At 36.6% G+C, this 27,418-nt stretch overlaps 2 protein-coding genes across 2 annotated transcripts in view; one reads left to right on the top strand and one right to left on the bottom strand.

Moving 5' to 3' along the window:
• The window catches only part of IRAG2 (inositol 1,4,5-triphosphate receptor associated 2), a gene marked incomplete at its 5' end in the record, with an annotated part of 32,766 nt that extends 6,151 nt beyond the window's left edge, over positions 1-26,615 (top strand). Inside the window, 15 exon segments of the mRNA XM_080662327.1 lie at positions 6,788-6,834; positions 6,944-7,008; positions 9,086-9,156; positions 11,097-11,154; positions 12,444-12,507; positions 12,593-12,620; positions 12,869-13,009; positions 17,246-17,380; positions 19,900-20,047; positions 21,142-21,185; positions 22,701-22,763; positions 22,882-22,931; positions 23,199-23,300; positions 25,089-25,196; positions 26,064-26,615. Of these exon segments, the coding sequence (XP_080518453.1) occupies positions 6,788-6,834; positions 6,944-7,008; positions 9,086-9,156; positions 11,097-11,154; positions 12,444-12,507; positions 12,593-12,620; positions 12,869-13,009; positions 17,246-17,380; positions 19,900-20,047; positions 21,142-21,185; positions 22,701-22,763; positions 22,882-22,931; positions 23,199-23,300; positions 25,089-25,196; positions 26,064-26,307 (1,368 nt within the window). The 3' untranslated portion in view covers positions 26,308-26,615.
• An 11-nt stretch (positions 26,616-26,626) lies between these two features.
• The window catches only part of DNAI7 (dynein axonemal intermediate chain 7), a gene marked incomplete at its 5' end in the record, with an annotated part of 48,450 nt that continues 47,658 nt past the window's right edge, over positions 26,627-27,418 (bottom strand). Inside the window, one exon of the mRNA XM_080662326.1 lies at positions 26,627-27,015. Coding sequence (XP_080518452.1) covers positions 26,734-27,015 — 282 coding nt within the window. The 3' untranslated portion in view covers positions 26,627-26,733. The remainder of the gene's footprint in view (positions 27,016-27,418) is intronic.

Genomic DNA, 27,418 nt, shown 5'->3' with positions numbered 1-27,418 from the left:
AAAGCTTTGGAATCAAGCACGTCTGGATTGAAGACTGGCTCTGTTGCTTTTTAGCTGTGTGAACTTGGAAAAGGGGCTTAACCTCTCTCCGTTTGGTTGTACCCCCATGTGAAACAGAGTTATTACTTTGCAGGGTTCTTTTGAGGATTCAAATAGACATGTACACAGATACAAAAATCCTATCTAATAAAAGAGTAATATGCAAATTAACCATACCTCCAGTACACCCACAAGCCACGCCCACCAGCCAATCAGGAGTGAGTATGCAAATTAACCCAACCAAGATGGCTGCAGCCACAGAGAAAGCAGGAGGCTTGAGTTTCCCTGGCAATGGAGGAAGCCAAGCTTTCCGCCTGCCCTGGCCTGCCTTGGCCTCCACTCAAGGCTACAAAGTTTCAATTATAGAAGATAAATAAATTCCAACAAAAATGGCTGTGGCCAAGGAGTGAGCAGGAGGCTTGGCTCCACTCAAGGCTACAAAGTTTCAATTACAGAAGATAAATAAATCCCAGATACCAGGGCCTCCACTTGGGTCACAGGGGGGCGTGGCTGGTCTGCAAACCACCACAGGCTCCTCGCCCAGGCCGCCCCATGCCCTAAGGGAACCCCCACCCTGATCCAGGACACCCTTCAGGGCAAACTAACTGGCCTGTGCACCAGGCCTCTATCCTATCTAATCCTATCCTATCTAATAAAAGAGTAATATGCAGATTGACCATCACTCCAACACACAAGATGGCTGCCCCCATGTGGTCAAAGATGACTGCCCCCATGTGGACACAAGATGGCTGCCACAAGATGGCCAGCAGGAGAGGGCAGTTAGGAGGGACCAGGACTGCAAGGGAGGGCAATTGGGGGTGATCAAGCCTGCAGGGGAGGGCAGTTAGGGGCAAACAGGCTGGCAGGGGAGCAGTTAGGCATCAATCATGCTGGCAGAGGAGTGGTTAGGGGGTGATCAGGCTGACAGGCAGAAGCGTTTAGGGGCAATTAGGAAGGCAGGCAGGCGAGCAGTTGGGAGCCAGCTGTCCTGGATTGTGAGAGGAATGTCTAATTGCCCGTTTAGGCCCAATCCTACCTGGACATCCCTCAAGGGGTCCCAGATTGGAGAGGGTGCAGGCTGGGCTGAGAAACACCCCCCCCCCCCGCCCTGTGCACGAATTTTGTGCACCAGGCCTCTAGTTATGTATATACATACACATATACATATCTGCAACAACTAAGTTCTGGCTTAATTAATCCATGGAAACATGCCAAGTAGGTCTTATTTAGGAGAAAGACAAATCTTGATGCATTTTTTCCCCTTGCTGATGGATAGGAAGCCTTTTTTAACATTTTCAAGAATAGGGGTATATCCCAATATGTCCCAATGTCCTAAAGGCCTCATCCTAGGGAGGGATCCTTCCCCTCCTGAGAGATGGGCACGGAAGGCAGTTGGTGTCCCCACTCACATCTCTACAGTTTTGTTCGTTGTGCACACTGTCCACAGGGCCTGCCTCCTCTACTGCTCACCTCCTTGAAACTCTGTGTTGGGGCCTTTGGTGATCTCTGCTTGGTCAGTAGAGAGATGGTCTCAGCACTTGTAGAGCAGGGTCTTACTGTGGTGTTCGTTGAGTAGACTCCTTGTGATGCATTTTAAAAATTATCCTCTACTTTTCAAGGCATGCCAATCATCCAGTAGGGCAGGTAGATACAGTGGTCGGAGCCCAGCCTCCCGCTGAATCAACTATTGTTGCTCTCCCAGTAGCTAGACCCAGCTGCACATAGTGCCCACTTCCTCAATTCTGCCTCACTCTTGGCAATTTCTTTCTGGGGCCCAGTTGTCTCCCCTTCTAGCCTTCCTTCCTTTCCTTCATTATTGCTCCTACCATTAAGTCTGAACTGCAGCCAAAGGGTTCCTAGAACTTTGCAAAGCCAGACTTGTGATTCGGTACCTGTGTGTGTCTGCAGACACTTCAAGAACTAAGAAGTTTCATGGAAATTTCTGAGAACTAACCTGATTCTCCCCTCTACCTACTCCAGTCATGGATCTGACTGCACCAAGACACTCTAACAAATGTCCTGCATGCTCCATAGTAAACTCTTAGAAATTAGCTGTAACTGTCTTCCAGAATCAGAATTAATCAGCGGTGTGGAGTTCAGAGGATACCTTGTCACAGGTCAGGGAATATAAAGGTGAATTTTTGTTTTTCCTTTGGTAGTTAAAAAAATCACATACACCAAAGAGTGTGTTTGGCTTCCCGTTGAGGTATCCATGTTATAACATGTTTTTGTTTAAGAGGCACTATCACTAGGAGGAGGTGATTTGTGAGGCAAAGGGCAGAATCCATTTAAAATTATCTCAGAAGATTTTCTGGCTATTGTCCATCCTGTTCTCTCAGGCTGTGCATGAGTGCAGCATTAATAACCTTGGAGAATAAATAATACTGCCAGTTACAAAATAGGGACATGTAGAAGTTGATTGATAACTGTATTATAAAGGAAGCTCAAAGTGGTGAGTGTGTCCTGGAGATCAGAGGGTGTGGTGTCCTTTTAGTTAGAAATTGGGAAAACAAAACAAAACAAAAAACCAACCACCTGTGAGGCAATTTAGTTTTGTTTAGGTTACAGCAGTTGCGATCTTTTGACAATCATTGTACATTCTTTCTTTTTTTAGAATATGAAACTAACACTGAATCAAGTCAAGGTAGTTTTTTTTTTTTTTAAGTTAGGATGAAATAAGTCCATCTAAGTGCCTTTTATTCGATTTTTGTTTTTCTCAGAAAGTCGTATTAATTTATTTGAGTAGCATCAAGTGTTTAAAATAGATGTAATAGTAAAAATTGGTAACATGAATTAGTGGAAGGGTTTCTGATCAGAAAATCTATAGATAAAGTAACAGCATCTAGAAGAGCAAAAATAAAATAACCTGGGGGAGGGGGATAATCTAGGTCTATTCATTGCCCTTACTAATATTTTAAATGTTATTGTTCATATTTTTCTATCTAAATATTGACATCATACTGCTGTGGTGTGCGTGGGGTGTGTGTGTGTGTGTGTGTGTGTGTGTGTGTGTGTGTGTGTCCTGTATTTGCTAACCCAGCCCCTGGGAGAATCATGTGTGTGTGTCCTGCATTTGCTAACCCAGCCCCTGGGAGAATCTGTCTCACTTTGTTTCAGGAGTACCTTGGCTACCCCACCCTATATTAGACTCTTACTGTCAAAGGCAAATGGGCTGAACCATGGATTTGCATGCAAATGTTATGCAGGTTGGTATTTGAATGGCTGGGACGGAAGACCGTCCTTCCTGGTGTATGCTTTCAGCATGTTTTGGACTCATTGACTTGAGCCAGTCTTCTATGTAAGTAAGTCTCTCATCTGAACTTTCTTTTTCTTGCTTTTAGTCAATTTCTTTTCCTTGGTTTTAATATATCCATTAGATTACCTTGTTCACAATCTGCCAGGTCTCACAGTTGTTGTGTGTAGGTTAGATTCTTCTAGAGATCCAGGATGCTGGCTGGAATGGGGGTGACTTTTGAAGCTGGAAGAAAAGAGCACAGTTGTGGAAAGTTTTGCTGAGTTATCTCCCACCCCCACTCCACATGCACAGATACCCTGAGGGGCTGTGTCTCCAACTTTCATTAACAATAACCCTAAACTTGAAAAAAAATGTTTCTTTTGTCTGGTTATTCTTGTAAGAAAGGGAAAAAATTTTGGTAGACCAAACTTATGAAAATCTAGGTTTGAGATATGTTGTATATTGGTTTGTTTCTGATCAGTGAGATTTATACAGATTAATAAAGTGAAGCAATATCCAATTGCTTACCTTATAACTGTTCTAAAACAATACAGTAATGTATGACTACCAAATATATGACATTTCTCCAAAATCTCATAATTATTATTTATTTAATTAATATATATGTTAAGTTTATCAAATGGCTTCTCATTAAAATGTTTCACATATGAGGTTTAGGACAAAAGAGAGGCTTATGCAGAGGTTCTGTCAAATGAGACATTTGTAATATGATGGAGACAAATTATATTTTTGCTGTATTCATTATCTTGACACTAAATAATTTGACTTTTTAAAAAATCCAAGTGTGCAAAATGGTGGGTTCCTTTCCATATTGGAAACTAGTTTAATTAAATAGGAAATAACTACATTCTCTTTCATACTTCTTAAATTCAAACACAAGTATCCATGACCCTGGTAGGTACAAGACATCTCTTTCTGACTAAATTAACTTTTAGTTAGTGCAATATAATTATTATTACATGTAACAAACATTGTTAATTATAGCACAATAGTAAGTGTTATTTCAAGCTACACATAACAAATTTTTATATGTTAGGGTGTGTGAAAAGGGCCTGATTTTTATTAAGGAATCATTCTTTGCTGATTTTTATGAAGTACGATACTCAATGAAACTGAAAGATATTTTTTTATCTTTATAGCTTTATTTCTTATATATATTGGAATATAGTTAAATAAGCATACAATAATTACTAATACAACTTATTAAAATATTTTTAAGGATAGAGCCATCATTATTTAACTACTCAGAGTATAAGGTACAATTTCTCTACAAAATTTAATTCAAATATTACCCCACTCTGTCCTGTTCTGTGCATATTACTTTCCTCTGTGAAATGCTGCCTGTAATATATGAAGTGTTTGTTTTATATATTTGTCTTCCTGACTGGCCTACGAGCTCTCCTGGGACAAGAACTGTGTTTTTTGTGTGTCACTGTTCCTGTACAAAGTGGGCCTTTGATGATAGTTGTTGAATTAAATTAAACTGATGTCATGAGGGGCTTTAGTCTGACCCATATAATCTGACTCAAAGATATTTAAAGCAGAGAAGAAATGAAATAAAAGGGAGAGGATTCCTCAGTATTAACACGTAGGAGAATTAGATATAAATTCTAGCTTTGCAAAGTTTGTGGAGTTTTCTAAACATTTGAGGTGAACATTTAAAAAATTTATATTTAAATAATCTTCCAGTCTAAGACAATAATTGGAAGTCTTTGCCTCCCCAATAGCCTGGGTTAGGGTATGTCAGAGACAGTTTGTGGGTTTTGTGTGTGTGTGTATGTTGTTGTTGTTATTAATCCTCACCCGAGGATATTTTTCCATTGATTTCTTAGAGAGAGTGGAGGGAAGGGGGAGAGACAGAGAGAAACATTGATGTGAGAGAGACACATCAATTGGTTGCCTCCCACATGTGTCCCGACCAGGGCCAGGGATAGAGCTTGTAACCAAGGTATGTGCCCTTGACCAGAATCGAACCCAGGACTCTTCCATCTTCAGGCCAACACTTTATCCACTGAGCCAAACCATCTAGGGCTCAGAAACAGTTTTGTTTACAGGGGAGAGGACACTATATTTATTTTGATCTGGATTTACATGCTGACACCACCATTCTGAATATTCCTGGAAAATTCGTTTATTCATTGGCTTTACTTTCCTTACCTGAAATAAGTAAATCTTTTCTTGTTAAAACCCACTGCATCTGATTGTTGGGAAATTAAATGAGATGATACATAAAAGGGCTTTTGTAAATTTCAATGTGCTCAACAGATAGATGTAAGCTGCTGTTATTGTACTGGGTAACTACATATTCAGCAAACTCTTGCTAGACCTTCACTTTTTCCGTGGCTATGGTCAGGTTTATCGTGGATGGATTCTAACTACTGTGTATGATACCCAGCATCCTGCCACTGAAACCTGTTGTTGGTTGTGGCAGTTAAAACGTTTTATGTTTGATTATGGAATACTTTAAATGTGTCCATTTTTTACACTGTCTGTGCAGGTTGTTTTTTTTTTAGACGGCTTTTTAAAAAAGTATTTTTTTTTTATTAATTTCAGAGGGAGAGGGAGAGAGAGATAGAAACACACCACCTACTGGGGGTCAAGCCTGCAACCCGGGCATGTAACCCAACCAGGAATCGAACCATGACCTCCCGGTTCATAGGTCAACACTCAACCACAGAGCCATGCTGGCTGGACCTGTGCAGGTTTTTGATATGTCCAAATAATTTCAGTTTTATTCCATTTTAATTTACTTTCCAAAATAGATCCAATAATAATGAAAATAAGCTTATTAGAAAATCTTATTATTACAGAGAAACCTATGTTCTACTGTATTTTTTGAAATAGAATAAGTGAAGTCATCAACCCTAATGTCCCAAAGTTCCCCCCAAATTAGGAACTCCTGATAGAGACTAAGTTCAAATGAGAGTTTCAAACATTTTGCCAAGCAGGCAGGGACTTGTTAAGCCTATTTGAGCGCCTAATAATAGGTGCTGCCTTAGATGGAATCCTTCAGATCTTTGAGAATTTGATTAAGTTTAAAGTGTCTGATCTGTCAAGCTAGAAAATTGAGAACCATTTTAAAATCACCAGGTCAAAAGTTTTAGGTTGAGTAATATCTCCATAAATAGAAATGTTTTATGTCCACATAGAATGTTCTGTTTAAAGAAAACTTGACTTAAGTCCATGAAACAAACTCTATCTGCCCTTTATGTTTAGAATTTGTTTTGCCCAAGAATTTGTCAGGTTTTATTTAAATATTAGACGTGGAAGTATACTTCAAGTTGGATTTTTTGTTGTTGCAAGTACAGCTTTGAGGAAGTAGGCCTATCAATCTGCCCTGTGTAATCCCATCTCCGTATCCTCTCCAGAAGAGCTAAGTAAATATGGGTTCATTTAAAATTATATGAAAATGTTTGCTTAAAACCACCTTTCTGGAATGGAAAATGTCAAATTGTTGGACTTATTTCTCCTTTTCCTTTTTTCCCCCTTAAGGATAATGGTATTGAACGCTTGAATTCTGAGAGCCTGCCACAGTCCAGGTTTGCCTTGTCTGTTGTATTTGTGTGAATTTGTATGCATGTTCAATTAATTTTTGAGAGATTTCTTTGGACCTGGCACCTCAAAATATTTATTCCACTCTTTTGGCAGAGATTATACCACACTATCATCTCCTGAACACACGTCATCTACTGAGAGTACTGTAACTTCAAGTGGTGAGTGGACTCGGAAAAGATATCAACATAGAGTGTTAGTATTATAACTGTGAGCTTGATGTCCTGTGACCTGCTGACGTGTGTGCAAATGAAAAGAACATAGGCAAATACTTTTGCATAGTATTCGTGCTCTTAGTTTCTTCCTGTTGATAGATTCTGGGTCAGAAACTTTGAATAAGGCTTCTGGTTACCTTGCTTGTAAATCACTCTGTGAGAAAAAGAAGGATAGAGGATCAGATTCTGCTATGATAAAAGTCAAAGGTAAGCTCTTAAAGGGATCAAGTATGGTTTCCAACCTGAAACACTAAGCAGACCTATAAACTAGTAGAGTAACTATTCTCAGTTGCATTATTTTTAAAAAAATTTGGAGACTTAGTGTAGAGAAATTAAGTCCAAGAGATGACTATTGCCTTTACATATGGTAATGTTACCAACCTTTTTTTTTTCAATTTTGTATATAAAACCAAAATTACACTATATTAAATAAAATTTTCTTTATGGCAAAGATAGATTAGCCACAACTGGATCTGTTCTTTGGCTCAGATGCAGAATCTGAGCCAAAGGAAATTCCATAACCCTAATTAGAATCTATTAGGTTACGAGATAGACCAATTAGTGATGGTCCATTCAGGAGGCTAAAGAACTAACTAGATGACATGTTAGATCCTTTCTGCCACTTGACTCTGAAAACAAAGTAGTTATTGTCTATCATTCCCAGTGAGACACCACTTACTGTAAATAATATGGAGGGGGATTTGCCAATATGTACCAAAATGTTAAATGTGCATATCTTGTGATAAAACAATTTGATTTCAGGGACTTTATTCTATAGATCTACAAGTATACACATACAATATGACATGTATGAATTTATTTTCTGTATTGTTGTCTGTAATAACAAAATATTGAAAACAAGTTAACAATCAATAGGATAGAATACTAGTTAATATATTTTGACATATCCATGTAATGAAATACTTATATGGATCCAGAAAACATATATAAGGAACCCGTTTTCTTGGAAGGTTAGCAAAGAACTATTGTTTCTTGAAAAAGAAAACCACACGCACCAATAATTATGTATTACATGTAAAAATTTGTAAAAAAAAAAAAAAAAGAAAAAAGACAGAAAAAAGTTTTTATGTATGTATAAAATACCTTTGGAAGGGTAGACAAAACAACAGAAAGTGGGTTTCTGAATGGCGTGGATGAGAGGACAAATTTTCACTGTGAAACATTTTACACTTTTAAATGTATGGACCATATAAATCTATTATCTGTCTTAAAACTTAAAGAAATATGAAAATAAAATTTCCATATGGAAAAAATTTATATCTCTGAAGGAAATGTTTACCACTTTGTTCTTATTTCCATAAAAATTTGAAAATATAACACATTCTTCAACTATTTTTTTTTTTTCTTAAAAAGAAAGGAACAAAACCTACCTACAGCTGTTAACTGTTGTGCCTACACTGAGCTAAATTCAGGACAATAGATCCTGTGAAGAGGAAAATCATTATTAAGTACATTACAATGCAAATAAAGTACACAAAAATAAAGGGAAATTACTAAAAGGAATGGCATAATTTAAAAGTCATCTCTTCTTAGTTTGATGACATTTTATTTAGAAAGATACATATTTTAGAAGGCTATCTTTTGTTATCAGCCTTAGGTATGTAATTTTTAAAAACCTGTTTGTCAGGCTATAAAAAAGCTACTAAGCTACAAATTGCCCATCCTTCCTTCATCCAGTTTCTATAATTATACTAGTAATGTGTTTGTTTTTTAACAAAGCAGCAGCAGCCTTTAAAAAGATATTAAAATCTGGAGTATTTGAAGGCCATTTATACAGATGTTAATTTCTACTAATTATATGGCTAGCTTCCCTGGGAACCTCAGCTTCTCTAGTCTTGATTCTGAATCAATGGACACCTTTAAAGTTATGCAGTATGAATTTATCTAACATGTTAAGGCTGGTGCTACTCACTAGTCTGCTCATATTGTCACCCTCACTATCTCTTCCTCTTTTATTTGATACAGCTCCCCGACTGTTTAGTGTGTTTTCTTTTTCTCATAGACACAAGTCCAGTTCATGAGAATATTGTACTCCAAAGCTCTGTGAATGAGAACAAAACCATGTTAAATCTGGTAAGGAAATATACATGAGTTAACAATGAAAGTAATGATATATTACAATGGTGGAACTGTTCCTTTAAGTTTGCAAAATACTCTTAAAAGCACTATCTCATTTTCTCCTTTCAAAATATCATAGGGTTAGAAGAATGTAATTATACAAATATTTTATAAAGAAGTTGAGGCCAAAGCATCCCTGTGACTTGTCCCAGTTCACACAGCAGAGTCTTTAATTCACTCATTTATTCTTCAAAGGTCTACTGAAAACAAGCCCAATATCAATCAGTAGAGGACTTTTAAAATAAGTGAAGGCACAATAAGCAAGGTTGAATAAAACACTGATATCTATCTTAAAGATATGTTCTAATTAGGGGAAGAAGCATACAGTGACTCCATAATTAGAGTGCGATTAGTGATATGAAAGGAAAATGCTTGGGGTGAGAGGCCAAAAGAGATGTCATGGAGGAGGTATGAACACAATAACATGAGACGAAGGAGGGAGTAAGAAGAGGAGAATTTGTGGGGTAAAATAAGATCAGTTGGAAATAAAGTTTCAGGCCAATGTGAGACATCAATAGTTTGTAAGGAGATTTTATATGTGACTATAAACCCATTTTCTTAAACTTGCCAATGGGACTTTTAGAAGCAGATACACACTTGTGAGTTATCAGCAAAGAACCAAGTATGTGGATAAGATTTCCCAAGGTTTTGGCAGTCAGGAAGAGAGCACTGAGGATAATTAACTCTCAGTGATTCCATTTTCTAATATGAGAAGGCAATGCAGAGGAGTCTAAGAAGGTGTAGTGATGGGGAGATGTTGGGAGAGCAGAACCAAGGGAAGAGACGTCTTCCAGAAAGAGGGGATAATGGGTTGTCTTAGATGCCACAGTGAAGTCAAGTAAGACAAAGACTGGAGAATATCCATTGGATTTGGCATTAGGGAGTTCACTGGTAACTGAGAGAGCAGTTTTCTTGGTGTGTTGGATATAGGAGCAGAGCAGTTCATTGTTGACAAATGGGACACAAAGAACTGAAAACACAACCATGGACAACTCCTCCCAGAAGTGTGGCCGTGAAGATCAGGAGAGGGAGAAAATGCCATAGCTGGAAGAGGTCATGGGGTTGAATGAGGATTCAAAAAACTTAAGGATATTTAAATGTTGACGAGAACAATCCAGTGCTTTACCTGTAGTGTTGCAATTGTTACATTTTATTGGTCTTAGTTTCAACTGCCTTCAAATTACATGATATGGTTATCAATGGCTCTACCAAGGAGATTTGACTTAAACTTATTTTTATGGAAAATTTCTAAGAATGTTGAGTAATTATTATCATAAAATGATTGTATACCTACAGCTTTCCCATTAGATTGCCCAGGCAGTGCAATATAACCCTCTTATTATGGAGATTCTTGTATAGATACATTTGTAAAACAGTTGATCAGTGACCTTCAAGTAAATTCATATGGAGTAAAAGCAGACCAGCACAATCTTGGCCGTTATTTTTGCCGCAGTTTCTCCAATATCCCATTGCATGTGATAGTCCTAGAACAACCCCCCTTTCCCTCTTCATCCATCCTATCCTACCTCTCCATGAGGCTTCAGCATGTTCCATATCAGCAGAGACTTTCCATGCTACTCTGGCCATGCTGTCTCTCTTCTTCCTCTGCCATGCACCTACTTCTCTAGATCCCATTTATTTAGCCATTCATCCTAGTTTGCTTTGTGGTAACTTGTATCCTGTTTGCAGCTTTTCATATATTTCTGTCCTTCATGCTGCAACTAGATTGGAAACCCCCCTGGAGCCAGTCCTGTTTCTTCTTTAACTCTAGGACAGTTTAATGTGTTCTGTTTTGTTTTTAGTGTTTTGACCAGGTAGGGTTAGGGGAGGACAGGAAGTTGGTTATAAAGGCTACCCACTTTATGTACAACAGTAAAATCTCTTTACGATTTTAGGAAGCCAAAGAGGAAACAAAAACAATAGATGAGCCTGGAAAAGAATGTGCCTCAGGAGGTAAGGAATGTTCTCTCTGAACCCCCATGTGAACTTTTTTTTCCCTGCCTGGCATGTGTATGGGTGAAGTCTTCCTGAGTACAGATGTGGCATCTACAAATTGTGCATCACTAGATGAAATTAGCCAATAGAACTGATTCTTGATTCCATTTGTATTGTTTTCAAAAAGTCACATTTATGTTGCCACTGATGGTTAGACCCCAGAGGACTACTGCCCTGTTGTGGACTAAGAACCATGCCAATGTTGGGAGTAAATTCTAAAAGTACATAAGCCAGTATTTAAAGAACAAGTGCTCTAAGCTTCCCTCCCCATTTCACCTTTAATAGGAGGGAGTAGTGGGCAGAATTCAGGCTTTGGGGTCACGCAGACTCTATACTGGGTCGGTCTCTGACTAGCTTTGACTTTGGGAAGTTATTTAATTTGAGTCTTAATTTCCTCATCTGCAAAATGAAAAAGATGAGTAAAAAGATATTACCCTTTATTTTGAGCATTCTATATACTAAATTCTTTATGTACATAGTTTTATTTAGGTCTCCCAAATATCTATGTGTGGTAGGTAAACTGTGATTCGGTTTCCTAGTCTGTGAACTGTAGATAATAACAGTATCTATCACAGAAGTTTTAGTGTGAGGATTGAATAAATTATGTTTGAAGCACTTAGAAAAGTGTTAGGCAGAGAAGTTTCCATAAAAGTTAGCTACTATAGAACAATAATATCATCCTTATTTAGTAAACGCTCTGATAAAGTTGTTACTTTTCCTCTTTGCGAAGTTGTTAAGAGTGTCACTAGTACATATAAAGAGTTTTGCGTGGGACTGGCATGTAGTAAACCTGTGATTGAATGGTTGAGACCATGTGTATTGTTGATGTTATTGTTATCAGTATTGTTATTATTATTATTACACTATTATTATTCTTACTACTAGTACTACAATCACTATTATTCTTGCTGCTGCTATTCTAACTTTGCTATGAAAGAGAACCAGGGTAACAGAGGAAGGTATGCATTTAGCCACAGGATCAAGTCAAACAAACATTCAAATGCAGAGAGAAAAACTGAGCTGTCTCTGGATTCAAAGACTATTCATTCTATGCTGAATGAATAGCATAGCATAACATTAAGCTATGTTTCGGCAAATGCATTATTAGCTAGCTATCATCTCAGACATACTTCAATGAAACACCTTTGTTTAGTGAAGAGAGGACATAACGTTTTATTGAATGTGCCTTTAGCTGTTGCTGTTAATAAGCCTTTTTAACCAAATAATATCTTACTGTCTTTTAATAGACGCTGCTGTTTCCTCTCCTCCTGTAACCACTGTGAAATCGGTTAACTTTAAACAAAGTGACAAGTAAGCTCTTCTTCACATAGCATGCTAACGTCTTTTGCTTTTCTGTTGAATTGTGTTTGAATAAGTTCTTTGTCTTATCCTACAGCATTTCCGCAAATGAGAAGGAGGTAGAGGTGAGTTTAAAGTAAATATTTTTTATTTCAACTTTTAAAAAGTGTTTCAGACTCACTTGCGTATAGTCGCTTCATGCTTTTGCACAGCTGTCATACACTTGGTAATGACCAAGTGCAGGTAAAGTCTTGCATGTCAACACTATGTTGCTGAGAAGAGAAAGAAATGCCTCAGTATAATTCAGTATTAAACTGAGATATTTGACTACATCCAATTTTCTCCCTTCACCCTCATGTTAATTTGACAACAGGCCGAATTTCTCAGATTATCTTTGGGATTTAAGTGTGACTGGTTCACCTTAGAGAAAAGACTGAAGCTTGAAGAAAGAACCCGTGACTTGGCAGAAGAAAATTTGAAGAAAGAAATCACTAACTGTGTGAAGCTGTTGGAGGTAAGAATCACATCTGGGGACTGTGCAATGTTTTCAAAATTACATATGAGTTTACTTATTTGACTGAAGCTAACACCAAGTACCAACCACTCCCAGTGTGAATTAATAGGAGGTAAGAATTCAGAATCATGGTAAAATAAAAAAAGATTCAATAATAGGAGAGAATAATAAACAAACAATAAATGCCTTTTAAATTGGTCCTATGAGTTCTCTGACTTCTCTCTGGATTTTCAAATAGATTTCAGGCAGAAAAATTATCAGACAGAAAACTGAGAAATAGGAGATAATATCGATTTCAATATTCAAAGAAAAGAATCAAAAGTCTATTTCCATTTAATTAACTAAAAAAAAAAAACAGAGAGAATGGGTCTTGTCAGATGGTGGGCAAGCCCTCTGTAAGGTTACAGAGCAGTGTAACAGCTACTATTCTTCCATTTTGGGAAGTCACCATAAATATAGAGATGGGTTGGGAAATTAAGAGGGCTAATTGTGGGAAAGAAAAATAAAAGTTTAGAAACCATATTCTATATTTTTTTATTGTGGTAAAAGACACATAACAAAATTTACCATGTTAACCATTTTAAGTGTACAGTTCAGAAGTGTTACCTATATTTACATTGTTGTGAACAGATGTTCAGCTCTCCCTTCCCCCTCTTCTCAGCCCTAGTAACCACCGTTCTATGAATTTGACTAATTTAGTTACCTCATATAAGTGGAATCATACAGTATTTGTCTTTTTGTAACTGACTTATTTCACTTAGCATAATATCTTCAAAGTTAACTCATGTTGTGGCATATGACAGGGTTTCCTTCCTTGCTAAGGCTGAATAAAATATTCCATTTGTGTATATGTCACATTTCATTTATTCATTTATTGATGGACATTTGGGTTGCCTCTACCTCTTGGCTATTATGGACATTGCTGCTATGAACAAGAGTGTGCAAATATCTCTTTGAGAACACTGCTTTCAGGGAATTTGAGAATATTTCTTCACATCCTGGCCAACAGGTTATTTTCTGATTTTTTTTTTCCTGGTAGTCATCCTAATGGGTGCAAGGTAGTATCTCACTGTGGTTTTTTTTATTTGCCTTTCCCTGATGATTAGGTTTGTTGAGCATTTTTTCATATGCTTGTTGGCCATTTGGGTATCATCTTTGGGGCAAAAATGTCTACTTAGGCCCTTTGTCAAATGTTCAATAAGATGTGTGATTTGCAAATACTTTCTCCTATTCCATAGGTTGCCTTTTCACTCTGTCCTTTGATGCACAAACGTTTTTAAGTGTGATGTATTACTATAGGTCTATTTTTGCTTTTGTCGCCTGTGCTTTTGGTGTCATATCCAACATCATTAATCTCTATCCTATATTTTCTTCTGGAGTTACATAGTTTTGGGTTTTTAATCCATTTTGAGTTGATTTCTATATGTAATGTGAGAGTCCCACTTCACTTTTTTGCATGTGGCTATTCAGTTTTTCCAACATCAATTGTTGAAGAGTCAGTCTGTTCCTCATTGTGTACTCTTGGCACCATTGCCAAAGATAATTTGACCATATATGTGTACGTAAGTTTATTTCTGGGCACTCTATTCTGTTCCATTGATCTATATGACTGTCTTTATGCCACTACAATTTTGATTACTGTTGTTTCGTAATGTTTTGAAAGCACAAAGTATGAGTCCTCCAAGTTCTTTTTTTTTTAAGTTGTTTTGGCTATTTGGAGTCTTTTGAGACTCCATATACATTTTTCTATTTCTGCAAAACATTCCATTGAGGTTTTAATAGAGATTGCATTAAATCTGTAGACTGATTTTGGTAGTATAGACATCTTAACAAATTGAAGTCTTCCAATTCATGATGCAGGATGTCTTTATGTGTCTTTAGTTTCTTTCAGTAGTGTTTTGTAGTTTTTAGTGTACAAATCTTTACCTGCTTGGTAAGATTTATTCCTAGGTATTTTATTCTCTGTGGTGCTATTGCAAATGAAATTGTTTTCTTAATTTCATTTTTTATTGTTCACTAGAGGCGTGGTGCATGACGTTGGAGGGGGGCAGTCCCTCAGCCTGCCTGCATCCTCTAGTAGTCCAGGACCCCTTGGGGGATACCCTCCGAGGGGTCCTTAACACTGTGGCGGAGGTAGGAGAGGCTCCTGCCACTGCTGCTGTGCTCCCCAGCCATAAGCCTGGCTTCTGGCTGCATGGCCCTCCCCCTGTGGGAGTGCACTGACCACCAGGCGGCAGCTCCTGCATTGAGCATCTTCCCCCTGGTGGTCAGTGCGTGTCATAGCGACCGGTCGTTCCGCCGTTTGGTCGATTTGCATATTAGGGTTTTATTATATAGGATTGTTAGTGTATATAAATGCAATTAGTTTTTGTATGTTGATTTGTATCCTACAACTTTGCTAAATTCATTTATTCTAACAGTCTTTTGTGGAATCTTTGGGGTTATATTACAGAAATAATTTTACTTCTTCCTCTCCAGTGTGGCATTTTATTTCTTTCACTTGCCTAATTGCTCTGGCAAGGACTTCCAGTACTAAAATGCATAGAAGTGGTGAGAGTGGGCATCTTGCTTTGTTTCTGATCTTATAGAAAAAAATTTGTATTTCACCATTGAATATTATGTTAGCTGATGGCTTTTCATCTATGGCCTTTATTATATTGAGGTAGTTTCCTTCTATTTCTAGTTTTTTTTTTAATGTTTTTATTATGAAGGGTGTTAAATCTTGTCAAATATTTCTCTGCAATAATTTAGATGATAATTAGTTTTATCTTTTAATCTCTTAATGTGGTTTATTGCATCAATTGATTTTTATATGTGAAACCATCCTTTTTTCCAAGAACAAATCTTACTTGGCCATATAGGTACAACCCTTTTAATGTGCTGTTGAATTCAGTTTGCTAATATTTTGTTGAGAATTTTTACATAAGTATTCATAAAGGAATACTTCATTTTCTTGTAGTCTGGCTTTGGTATCAGTGTAACAATACTGGCTTCAAAGAATTATCTTGCAAGTGTTCCCTCTTCTTTAATTTTTGGAAGAGTTTCAGAAGGACTGGTATTAATTCTTTAGTTGTTTGGTAGAATTCTACAGTAAAGCCTGGTACTGGACTTTGTTTTGTTGGGATATTTTTGATAACTCTTTCATCTCCTTACTAGTTATTGATTTATTCAAATAGTCTATTTCTTCATGATTCAGTTTTGTTAAACCATTTCCATTGGCTGAGAACTAATATCTGCTCTTCCCTTCACAATCAAGGTGGTTTTTTAAACTACCAAGGAAATTATGTGTTTGCTAATGGCTAGTCCAATTGATTAGCTACTCATACATATCTGTCTGCTTCAGAAGTATCTGCCATTCATTGAACACCTACTGTGTGGAAAACAACTGGCTTCTATTACCTCTCATGTCACAGTATTCCTGGAAAGGACATATAATTGTCTTTTCCTGACAGATGAGGAAATAGTAAATCAGAAAGTTTGTCACTGTAACCGTTCTAGAATTAGGGTGCAATTAACAGTCAATAGTACCTTTTAATTTTATTGCCAGAACTTTTTCTTTCTTTACTATACAAAGTGTATGGTGTTTTAGATTGGGGCAAGTCTTCAAAATGTGCTCATGATCACACAGCTATGGAGCAGTAGCTTGTTGGCTTCCAAACTTGCTGTTCTTAATTCTGTCCCCACCCCAGTGAGAAGAATGGTCCTCCAAGAGGAAGGCCATCGTGTTGGATGAAGGGCACAGATTTGAGAGAAATATTCATATGGCAATAAAGGCATACCCACATAATCAGCCCACTCACTTTGTCATCAACGGATGAGCAAGTGTAGTAGTCAGAACCATATCTAATTTCAGTATATTTCCATTACTTAAAAGTTCAAACTATGCTCCTCAGATAATATACTCAACTCATTTATAAGCATATGTCTTTACCATTACCAATTACACCCATTCCATTGTAGAATAAATATGAATACACATAAAGGTGGGGCAAATTTGAGAATTAAGAAGGGATCAAGAATAGATATAGAAGGCTTTGTGAGCCCCTGAATAGGTCTACTTGATAGCTAATAAAAGTATTAATATTTCAGTATCTTTCATTATTGGTCTTAGCAGTGCTTTTCATTCTTCACCAAGAAAATTGAGATTTGACTCTTGTCTGCTCTTACAATATAGTGTTAGAATCACTTGCTGGATTTGGGGCTTGGATGCTTCCTAATGCCTTGCTTTCTGTGCAGTTGTTAACACCTCTTTGTGAAGATGACAACCAGGCCCAGGAGATCATCAAGAAGCTGGAGAACAGTATAACATTCCTCAGCCAGTGCACACTACGAGTGGCCAGTAAGGCTGAGATGTTGGGAGCCATTAATCAGGTAATCTTTTTCTATTTCTGTAGTTATAATGAAATTACTAAAATGATTATTTTCCCTGAAATTATAGATTATATTTCTAAGAATAAGTTTTAGAAAACTCTATTGTATAAGACATATATGTTTGATATGGAAAAATGGCATATGTGAATAAAAATGTAAAAGAGAATATCTCATAATAGTATTAGCCAGTGACAGTCATTATAAAAATTTTGTTATAGTTTTTTAGACATTGCCTTCATACAGTGTTATAATCTGCTTTTTCACTCAACATATAGCACAGATAGCTTTCTATGTGGTATAAATTCATAAGTGTCATTATTTTATGGTTTGGTTGAATAGATCATAAATTATTTGACCAATCCCCTATATTTGGTCATTTCAGAATATACTTGATATTTTTTTCTTGTAAACACTACTACAATAAATATCCTCATATATGCAGCTTTGCACACTTATTCATAGAGAAGTAGAATTTCAAATTTTCTTTGTGGGCAAGTGCAGGAAAATTTTAATTTTTGTAATCTATACCTAAACGAATTTGTTAAAATATATTTTCCTAAGAAGGAGAAATTCAAGTATAGAGATATTTTTAGTTTGATCATTTGTTATACGCTTTTAATATCCTATTTCCTTTTCATCCCCTCACTATATAATAATATTATTTTATTTATATTAAAGTTATATATACATAGTCTTAAAAAGCTAAGTAGTTTTCCTGGCCAGTGTGGCTCAGTGGTTGAGCATCAACCCATGCCCCAAGAGGTCACAGGTTTGATTCCCAGTCAGGGCATATGCCAAGGTTGCAGGCTCGATCCCCAACAGGGTATATGCAGGAGGCAGCCGAATGATGTTGATGTTTCTCTCTCATCAATGTTTCTCTCGCTCCCTCTCCCTTCTTCTCTCTCTAAAACAAAACATATTTAAAAAAATAAAAAGTTAAATAGTTCTATAAAGGCTTATTATCCCATTTTCCACATTCAAGAGAAATAGCTTTCAACTCTCTGGTTTGTTTTTTTATTTATATCTATATCTCTATCATGCATATTCTATTATTTTCAGTTTTTAGATATGTGTTGATGTCCCACTGTGAGGATGAATATGTAGTTCTTCTATCGATCTGTTCTCTCATATCTTTTCATTGATCCTCACCTTGCTGTTGGCCTCTCTTTTCTCCTGACCAAACTTAAACTCCACAGTCAAATGCAATATTCACTCCCTTGCATAAACCCCTCAACACTTTTCCCTTTCTTGTTTTTTTACTCATTTAGAAAATCTACAATGCTTTTTAAATCCACTTCTCCACCTGCTCATACCTGCATAGATAGAAAACATCAGACCTATATACTGACTAGCTCTCTTGAAATTCATTGTCATAAACTTCATGTGGATCCATAGGGCCTCCCATGATTCACCCTCCCTCTCTTCTAAGTATCAACTTCACACTTTCTCCTTAAACCATCATTATTTCCTCCTTGTCTTCTCTGTAAAAAAATGTTTGTCATATTTTAAAATTCCAGACTCTTTTTTATGTTTTCAGAATACTTTTAACTAATACCTTATTCTTATTTCATAGATGCAATAATAATTTGTAACGCTCTGCAGATATTGGTTGTTTCCTTGAAGATTTTGTTTTTCTCTGGTTTGTTTCCTCCAGCTTGCTTTTTTTCTGTTCTTCTTTTGTGCTAGAGGCTCTCCTCCAACATCTGATGGACCATTATACAGCTGATTGGGAGCTCAGTGTATGTTGAGTGGGAGGGTTCTTGTTGGCCCTGAGCTTCGCACAAGCTAGGATGTTGCGAAGGGCTCTTACTGCCAGCAGTTTTAGGACCCTCATCTTGGGATGTTAGATTCCTTGGAGAACGATCTTCTAGCTGCCTGCCTTGAGGTATAAGCCTGGATACCAGTGTTTGGAGCTTGAAGGGAGAATAAGGCTACGGATCTCCTTATTCATTACATATACAGACTTTTGCTTACATCCATTCATTTCAGGATGAACCACCATCAACTATTTCTTCCTACCCGACGCACAGACCCTCTTTATTCAGTCTTTGCAGTTTTTCACCAAAATGGTGGAAGGGTAGTTGCTTGGCTGGCTTGAGTAAGGGAGGGCATCTGTGGATCTAATCACTTTTTACATGGATTTTCAGCCATCTCTTCTGTTCACATTCCACCTTGGAGCTTAATTCCAGAGATGCCACTATCCCCTGGTCCTTTAGCACTTTCCTAGGTTTCTTCTAGGATTTTCTTACTGCTTATTTTAGGGTTCAGCTTTTTCATGTCTTAGTCATTTACCAAGAGTCATCCTAGCAGGCTTTCAAATTTGTATTGCTATTATATCTTCTGTATTATTTGCCCTGGTGGACTCAGGCCTTTTTTTTTTTTTTTAATAGAAATACCTTTGTTGCCATTTTAGTAGGATTTAGGGATAAAGGTAAATGAATGTTTCTAATCACCATCTTTTAACTGGGTATCAAGAATAGTATTTTCAATATAAATGTGTTTCTTTTTTTTTCTACTAGGAAAGCCGGGTTAGCAAAGCAGTTGAAGTAATGATTCAGCATGTAGAAAATCTGAAGAGAATGTATGCCAAAGAACACGCTGAATTAGAAGAACTGAAACAGGTTCTTTTGCAAAATGAAAGGTCTTTTAACCCTCTGGAAGATGAAGGTAATACAAATTTAAGATAATAGTGCCAGTTATGTTTTCCTAACATTCACCTTTTTCATTCTCTCTCTTACTACTTGTTAGGTCTTAAATATAAGACCCTTAGGTTAAAGTTATATTAAAAGAATAACTTATTTCCTATCATCTGCATAGCCAAAAGTAGGATGTCAGTTAGATAACAGGCTGGAGACAAGGATTCTTTGATAATGACATAAAAAAAAATTAATTAAATCTGCCCTGAATGGTGTTGCTCAGTGGGTTGAACACCATCCTGTGCACCGAGAGGTTGCTGGTTTGATTCCTGGTCAGGACACATGCCTAGGTTGCAGGCTTAATCCCCAGTGGGGGGTGTGCAGGAGGCAGCTAATCAATGATGTTTCTCTCTCATCAGTGTTTCTCCCTCTCTCTCATTCTCCCTTCCTCTCTTTCTATAATCAATAAAAACATATTTTTAAAAAATTCATTGAATAAATTTAAATGGCTAAGATCAGAGAATATATATAATCCAACCCATTGAGTTGACCCTAGTGTTCTCCTACTTAGGATATGTTAAAATTGGTTCTTTCTCCACACAAAGTAATGTTCTCATCAATCATGGTTGTATTCCTCAAAGAAGGAATAACCCTAGCATAGTAAAGCTGACTAATGAATTGGGAGATAGGGACACATGTAAGGCCATGGAAAATATCTTAATATAAGGTTTATCTAAATCTTAGAATAGTTTCTGTTAAACAAGCAGTATGAACTTCTGAGAATTCTTAATGATCTGTTCCTTCTTCAAGAAAAGTAACCATACTTGGTATCTTCTATCTGTAATTTTGGGTTCACTTATTCAAAAGATATTCATTTAGTACCTACTATGTGCCAGGTCAGCATTCTGGACATATGTAGTATCACAGAGGGCTGTTTTCTGTTGGTTAAGGTGGTCATTTTTATGAATCACCAAATAAACAATAACCAAATATTTATACCATCAGCAGTCTTCAGGATCTTAAATATTTTCTGACCATTGGTTTTTTTTTGTAAAGAATTAAGACCACTACATTAACAGAAATTACAAATGTAGTTTCTAAAATGTGCAAATGTTTTTCCTTTAGATGACTGTCAAGTTAAAAAACGCTCAGCTTCTCTAAACTCCAAGGTAATTAATAATTCACCTATTGATTCACTTTAAAGATGTCTATCAAATATTATAAGGGGTTGGTTTTTAAATATTTGAAGCAACATAGCTTTGAATGTAGATCATAAAACAATTACTTCATATGTATGCATACATGTGTGTGTATATTTGCTCAAGTGTATGCTTTTATATTTCTTGTTATGTTGGCTTATCAATTAAGTGTGACTGGTGGTAAGAAGGAAGCTGTAAACAACAGTGTCTCTCATGTAAAATGGGAATTAGAAATAGGAAATCCACCAAAAGAAAGTAGCTTCACAAAATTCACAGGGCCAGCCTCCTCCTTGCTAACTGCTTCGTCCACTCAGCCCTTTGGTTCCACACTATGGTGTCAGAGGCCTCTGCAGTCCCAGGCACCAAGTCCTGGTCATTACAACCAGTCACATTCCAAGAAAAAGGAAAGACAGGTATTCCCTCGCCCTTTAAAAATAACTTCCTAGAAGTCTCAGAAAACATTTCCCTTTTCCCTTTGGTTGCAAATAGGACTGGAAACACAGTTTTTTATTCTGGAGGCTGTATGCCTAACTAAGAATCAGGGAGTTTGAAAATCAAGATTGCTCAGAATTTAGTGATAGGATTTTTGAGCAAGTGACTCTAAAATCATTCCATCCAAATCTCTTTTTCACTCATGAGGAAAGAGAGAAGCACAGAAGTTAGTTGATTAGTTTGTGATATATGTAGTGGTAGAACCATGATTTGGACCCAGGTTTCATGGACCACAGGTTGATATTCTTGATGCTCAACTAACCTATGAAATTAATTTATGGATAATGGTTGAAGAAAAAGATTCACATAAAACTTTGTGAAACTACATTTAAAATATTTTTATTTCCTGAAGCTGTACTCAAACTTTAAGAACCACATAATACTATATAACATTTTTTTCTGTGCAAGTCTCAAGGTTGATCGAAAAACACACCCATTCATTAAAATAATATGCAATCCTTAAATGCATTAAATGGGAAAAATGAAGCAATTTTAAAAAGCTAAAATATAGGTATATATTTAGCTCCTCTTAGTAGGGGAAAATCTTTCTAAAAGAAATGGTAACAAAAGAGAGGAAGAGATGAAGAGACTTGACTGTATTAACAATGAAAACATTTTCTGCCTGAAATATCATGAACAAAATTAATATGGGCGGAGATCATAAACAGGTGGTTCTCAGATGGTTATTTAACATAGAAAAAGTGTTGAATATTTTGCAAGTCAAATAAATGCAAACCTAAACAAGAAAGCTTATACCCTTTATTTGATTGGCAAAAATCAGACTCACCCAATGTTGGGGGAGGTGAAATGTAAATGAGTAGAATATTTCTGGAAGGCAATTTGCTCATAACAAAATCCTTTTTAAAGTGTTTACTGTTTAACTCAGCAGTAGTCAAGTGCATGGATGTGTATGTACAAAGATACTCATCAGTGTTGCATAAAAGAATAAAATAGTAAGAATTTTCTAAATGTTTGTTTCCCCACTTTGAATAGCCATCTTCTCTTCGAAGAGTGACGATTGCCTCTTTACCCAGAAATATTGGCAATGCAGCAACGGTAAGCAAGTTTCTAAATGTTCTCAGTCAAAAGCAAATTCATTTTCATATAAGAAAAATATATGAAATACTTCATTAAATTCGTATTTTATCATTTCTTTAACACCTGAACTTTAAAGATGGCTGGGAAGGAAAACAATGACCGATTCAGTAGGAGGTCAAGCAGTTGGTAAGTATAATTATATGGTTGCTTTTTGGGAACTTTACTAATTTTAACTGTGCTAAAATAAATGTATGAAATAAGTGATATAAGCAGAATAATTATAAAAATTGTCATATAATGAAATGTTTTATTTTTTTAAATAAGCGATATGCAAGTGCCAAGGAAAACAATTAGAACGTATAACTTTTGTATTGAGTTAGGTAGTGGGAAATAAGTTAATAATGGGTATGGATATATTTAATTTGACAAGTGGATATGATCATCTTTGTATAGGCGTATTTTGGGGTCAAAGCAGAGTGAACACCGTCCCTCATTACAGCGGTTTATCAGCACCTATTCCTGGACAGATGGTGAAGAAGAAAAATGTGAGCTAAAGTAGGTGAAGCATGTATTTGTTAACCTGATGTGAGCTGGGCATAAACAGTGGGGATCACTTTTATCCTGTGGAGATGAGATCAGTACTGCGTCATCAAAAAGCTAATTCATTGTTTAAGACTTATAAACTGCAAAGCACTATATAAAAGCTATTTGTGAATACACTCTTGTAGGGCTCAGAATTGCAAGGTTTTTGGTCTTAAGTTAGGAAAGGCCCTGTAATTTCCCAGATTTGTAAAGATAATTTTTTCTCCTGTACAGACAGGTATCTTGCCAGCAGGGATAGGGGTGAGGGGGCAGTGAATAAAGAGCCACAGAAGTAAAATGTGTATCTTTAAAAAAAAAAATACATGAATTATATAGGCACATATGTAATATATGTGCATTATATATATCTTCCCTTTACATAAATGAAGAGTAGGGGAAACATAAAACCCTACATGAATACTCTATATCTAGCAAGTTAAATAAAATATACTTCTATGGCACAAGGGAGAGAGGGCAGGAAGGAGAAACATGAAGAAATGCCTCTAAAATTTAGAGTCTAAATCCTTGGGTGACGTTGGACAAATTGCTTTAACCTTCCTTGGTCTCAGTTTCCTCTTCTGCGGAGATCTTAATGAAATGATTTTAAATTCATGTCCTACATGTTCCTTGATGAGAGCCTAGTATGTGACAGACACTACATCAATCCTAAGGGATATAGAGATGAGTAAGACATAGGGCCTACCTTTAAAGTTCTCCATGTTTTAAAATACTCCCCGGAGCCTGCTGCGTGTACTGAAAACCCTTAAGAGTTACCATAATGGATATTTACTGATCTGGGGTAGAAAAAAAAGTCAAGAGTTTCCTTCAAAAGAGTACAATGTAGTAATTTTTTGCTTTTTGTTAGTATAGTATGATATTTACTGAGAAGTCTTTGCAAACAAAAGACTGAAACTGAGACTCTTATAAGAATGCAGTTGAATCTGGCTTTTGGGCCTTATTTCCTTTAAAGACTAAACTAAAATCTACCACATACATTCCCTGTATTTTTTTTCTGCCTTTTTTTTTTCTTTATTGATTAAGGTATTACAATTGTGTCCTTATCCCCCAATTACCCCCCCACTCATGCCCTCACCCCCCTGTTGTCTGTGTCCATTGGTGAGGCTTATATGCATACATACAAGTCCTTTGGTTGATCTCTCCCCCTTACCCCGACCCTCCCCTACCTTCCCTCGATCAGACGCCCCTGTATTTTTTTTTACTAAAACAACAACCACCACTTTGAGACAGTTCCCTTTGGCAATTGTGAGGGTATCACGAGCTTGAACTCAGCAGTGAACATAATAATGAAAGGTTCTGTTCAGGTCAGGGCATCCCTCTTTAGATAATATGAAGTTATTTAAAATAAAGTCAATTCAGTTGCCATTTGCCAGATTGCTAAACACTGCTAGCATATTTTAACTAGTTTTGCACTGAGAATATTTTCATAAAGCTTTAAAATTAAGATTTTTAGAGAAATAGAAGAAATAACACTTTGATGTTATTCCAATTTAGCATTGATCGAAAAGCCTACAGAGAAAAGAGTAAAATCAACCAAGATAGGTTATTACAGTCCACATGGTAGAAGAATACTTGGTGAAAACAAAATGGTTAAATAAATTTGGTGATGTGATTTTTAGAACTAGATATTTGTCAAATATTTGTGTGCATCTTTATTAATACAGTGAAATTTAGCAATATTTTATAATCATAGCACATTATTCTTAGTTTTGTATATTTAAAAAAAAAAAAAAACACTTACAGAACTAAAGACGATGCAGAGCCTTCCGGAGAAGAAACAGTAGAAAGGACAAGAAAGCCAAGTCTTTCTGAAAAGAGGAATAATCCATCGAAATGGGATGTCTCTTCAGTGTAAGTTGTCTACCTGCCAAATCTATCACTTTAGTGGAATGGGGAAGGGCAAGGCAGGGTTAACAGTATTACCCTGGATTAAATTACTTTAAGACCTGTCAAACTGTGAAATTTAAGATGAACAACAAACTTCAAATGGTCTGCAGAAGTTATTCCTGAACCTGTGAGTTACAACAGGGAGGAGCATCCAGTGTGAGGAGCCTGGCCCTGCAGCCAGGAGGCCTAGCTCCACACCCAGCTCTCCAATGAGCTCTGTGGCCTGGGCATGTTCACCCATTTCTGAGCACCTATTTCTTCATCTATAAAACAGGGGTGATACCAATACCTTTGTCCTTGTTCTGTGGTCATGATTACATGAATTACCATGTGTAAAATGCTTAGCACAGTTTCAAAGACTTAAATGATGCTGTAAATAACCTTTTTGGGAGGGCGTCTCTAAAAGAAATAAAGTTTAAATATCAGTACACCAAACATCTAAGGTATGGTGAGAAATAAATGACCTATTTATCTATACATATGTCATACACATATATTCTACTCTATTCAGTAAGTGATATTTTTGTTTCCACTGTAGGAACACACTGCCTTACCTGAATAAGATAAATAGTTGTATGTACTTGTTAGGAGTTAAATGACGCCTGAATCACAGCATTTTCAGATTCTCACCATAATAACATGTTATTTCTTTAATTCTGACAATTATAAAGGGGGGCAGATTGTGGCCCAAACCAAGACAATAGATCACATTATGTAATTTATTACAAAGCAGTGTTGGTCAATGACTTGATTGGTATCGTTGACAAAAGAAGTGTTTCTGATAATGGATTACTATGATGACCAAATCCTGAATCTGTATTTTCCTTATAGCTATGACACAATAGCTTCCTGGGCAGCAAATCTCAAGACCTCCGTCAGAAAGGCTAATAAGGCACTCTGGCTTTCCGTGGCGTTGATTGTACTGTTTGCAGCTTTGATAAGCTTCCTCACAGGCCGATTTTTCCAGAAGTCCGTGGATGCTGCCCCCACCCAGGATGGAGACTCCTGGATGTCTCTAGAACATATCTTGTGGCCATTTACCAGACTCCGACACAACGGGCCACCGCCAGTGTGACTATAGGACGTCCTAATGTGTGTATCTTGATTTTTTAAAGTTTCAGTATCTGAATTTTGTAAATGAGTAACATTTAGCTGGGAGAGTATAGCCTGGAACCAGAGGTTCTCAGAATGACTAAGATTTTTAAATTCCCTCTTTTTGTGATTACCTTCCCAAGACCTTTTAATGAGCTTACTGAGAAGGATATATTATATATGTTGTTAACTTTTGTTGAAATAAAGAATCATTAAATCTCAGTGGGCCAGTGTTCATAGGAAAAGAACCCCACATGTTACAAAATAAAATTTGAGTAAAAAATTCTGATTACATCATTTTAGTAGCCTATTTGAAATATAGACACTTGCTACATTTTATTGAGAAAATACCTGATTTTTTCTTCAAGTTGCTTGATTCTTCATGCTGAATAAAGTTTATCAGTAGAGATTAAGAATAGCTGAGTATTCTAATACAGAGTAGCATGTGGCACACGGAGTCAATAAACTGGTAGTCAGGGCCCTTGATTTTCTCCATTGCTTCTTGAGAAGCAAAATCCTTAATCATGTGATAGAGAGTGGAATGAAACTCAGTTTCCTCTTTCAGGGCCTCAGAGAATGCCTCACTGTCTTCGTCAATCTTGAGCCTTTGTGCTCGGTTGCCACTAAACATTAAAAGAGTCCAGTTAGGATTCTGAATAGGTATCTCTTCTTGATTAAGGTGTTCACTCACCTAAAGAAAGAAAATTAGAGAAATCTGTTATTCCGATTAAGTAGTTTGGCAGGAGAGTATTAGTTGAAGGGCTCAACTCAATCCCCAAAATGCATTAATTCAATCAACAAATATTTATTGAGGGACTGTCATGTGCCAGACACTATTCTATTTGCTGGGAATATAACAAACCAAACATTAATCAGTAACTAATGATTGTCCTCAAAGAGCTTAGGTTCTAGTGGGAGAACCACAGTAAACAAGACAAATACGGTGGCTAATTTATGCTCAAACATTAATTAGTCAGCTTTTAGAATTTATCAGGTAAGTAGCAAATGTGCCAAAAAGTTCGTGAACCATTGATACATATTCGCATTAAAGGCTTCCATTTTTTCTGGAGTTACTATAACGAGATAGAAGGACT

This window comes from Plecotus auritus, assembly GCF_963455305.1.
Source record: "Plecotus auritus genome assembly, chromosome: 3".
Classification (NCBI taxonomy): Eukaryota; Metazoa; Chordata; class Mammalia; order Chiroptera; family Vespertilionidae; genus Plecotus; species Plecotus auritus.
Note: the sequence above shows the minus strand (reverse complement) of the source record. Positions and strands in the feature narration are given on the sequence as shown.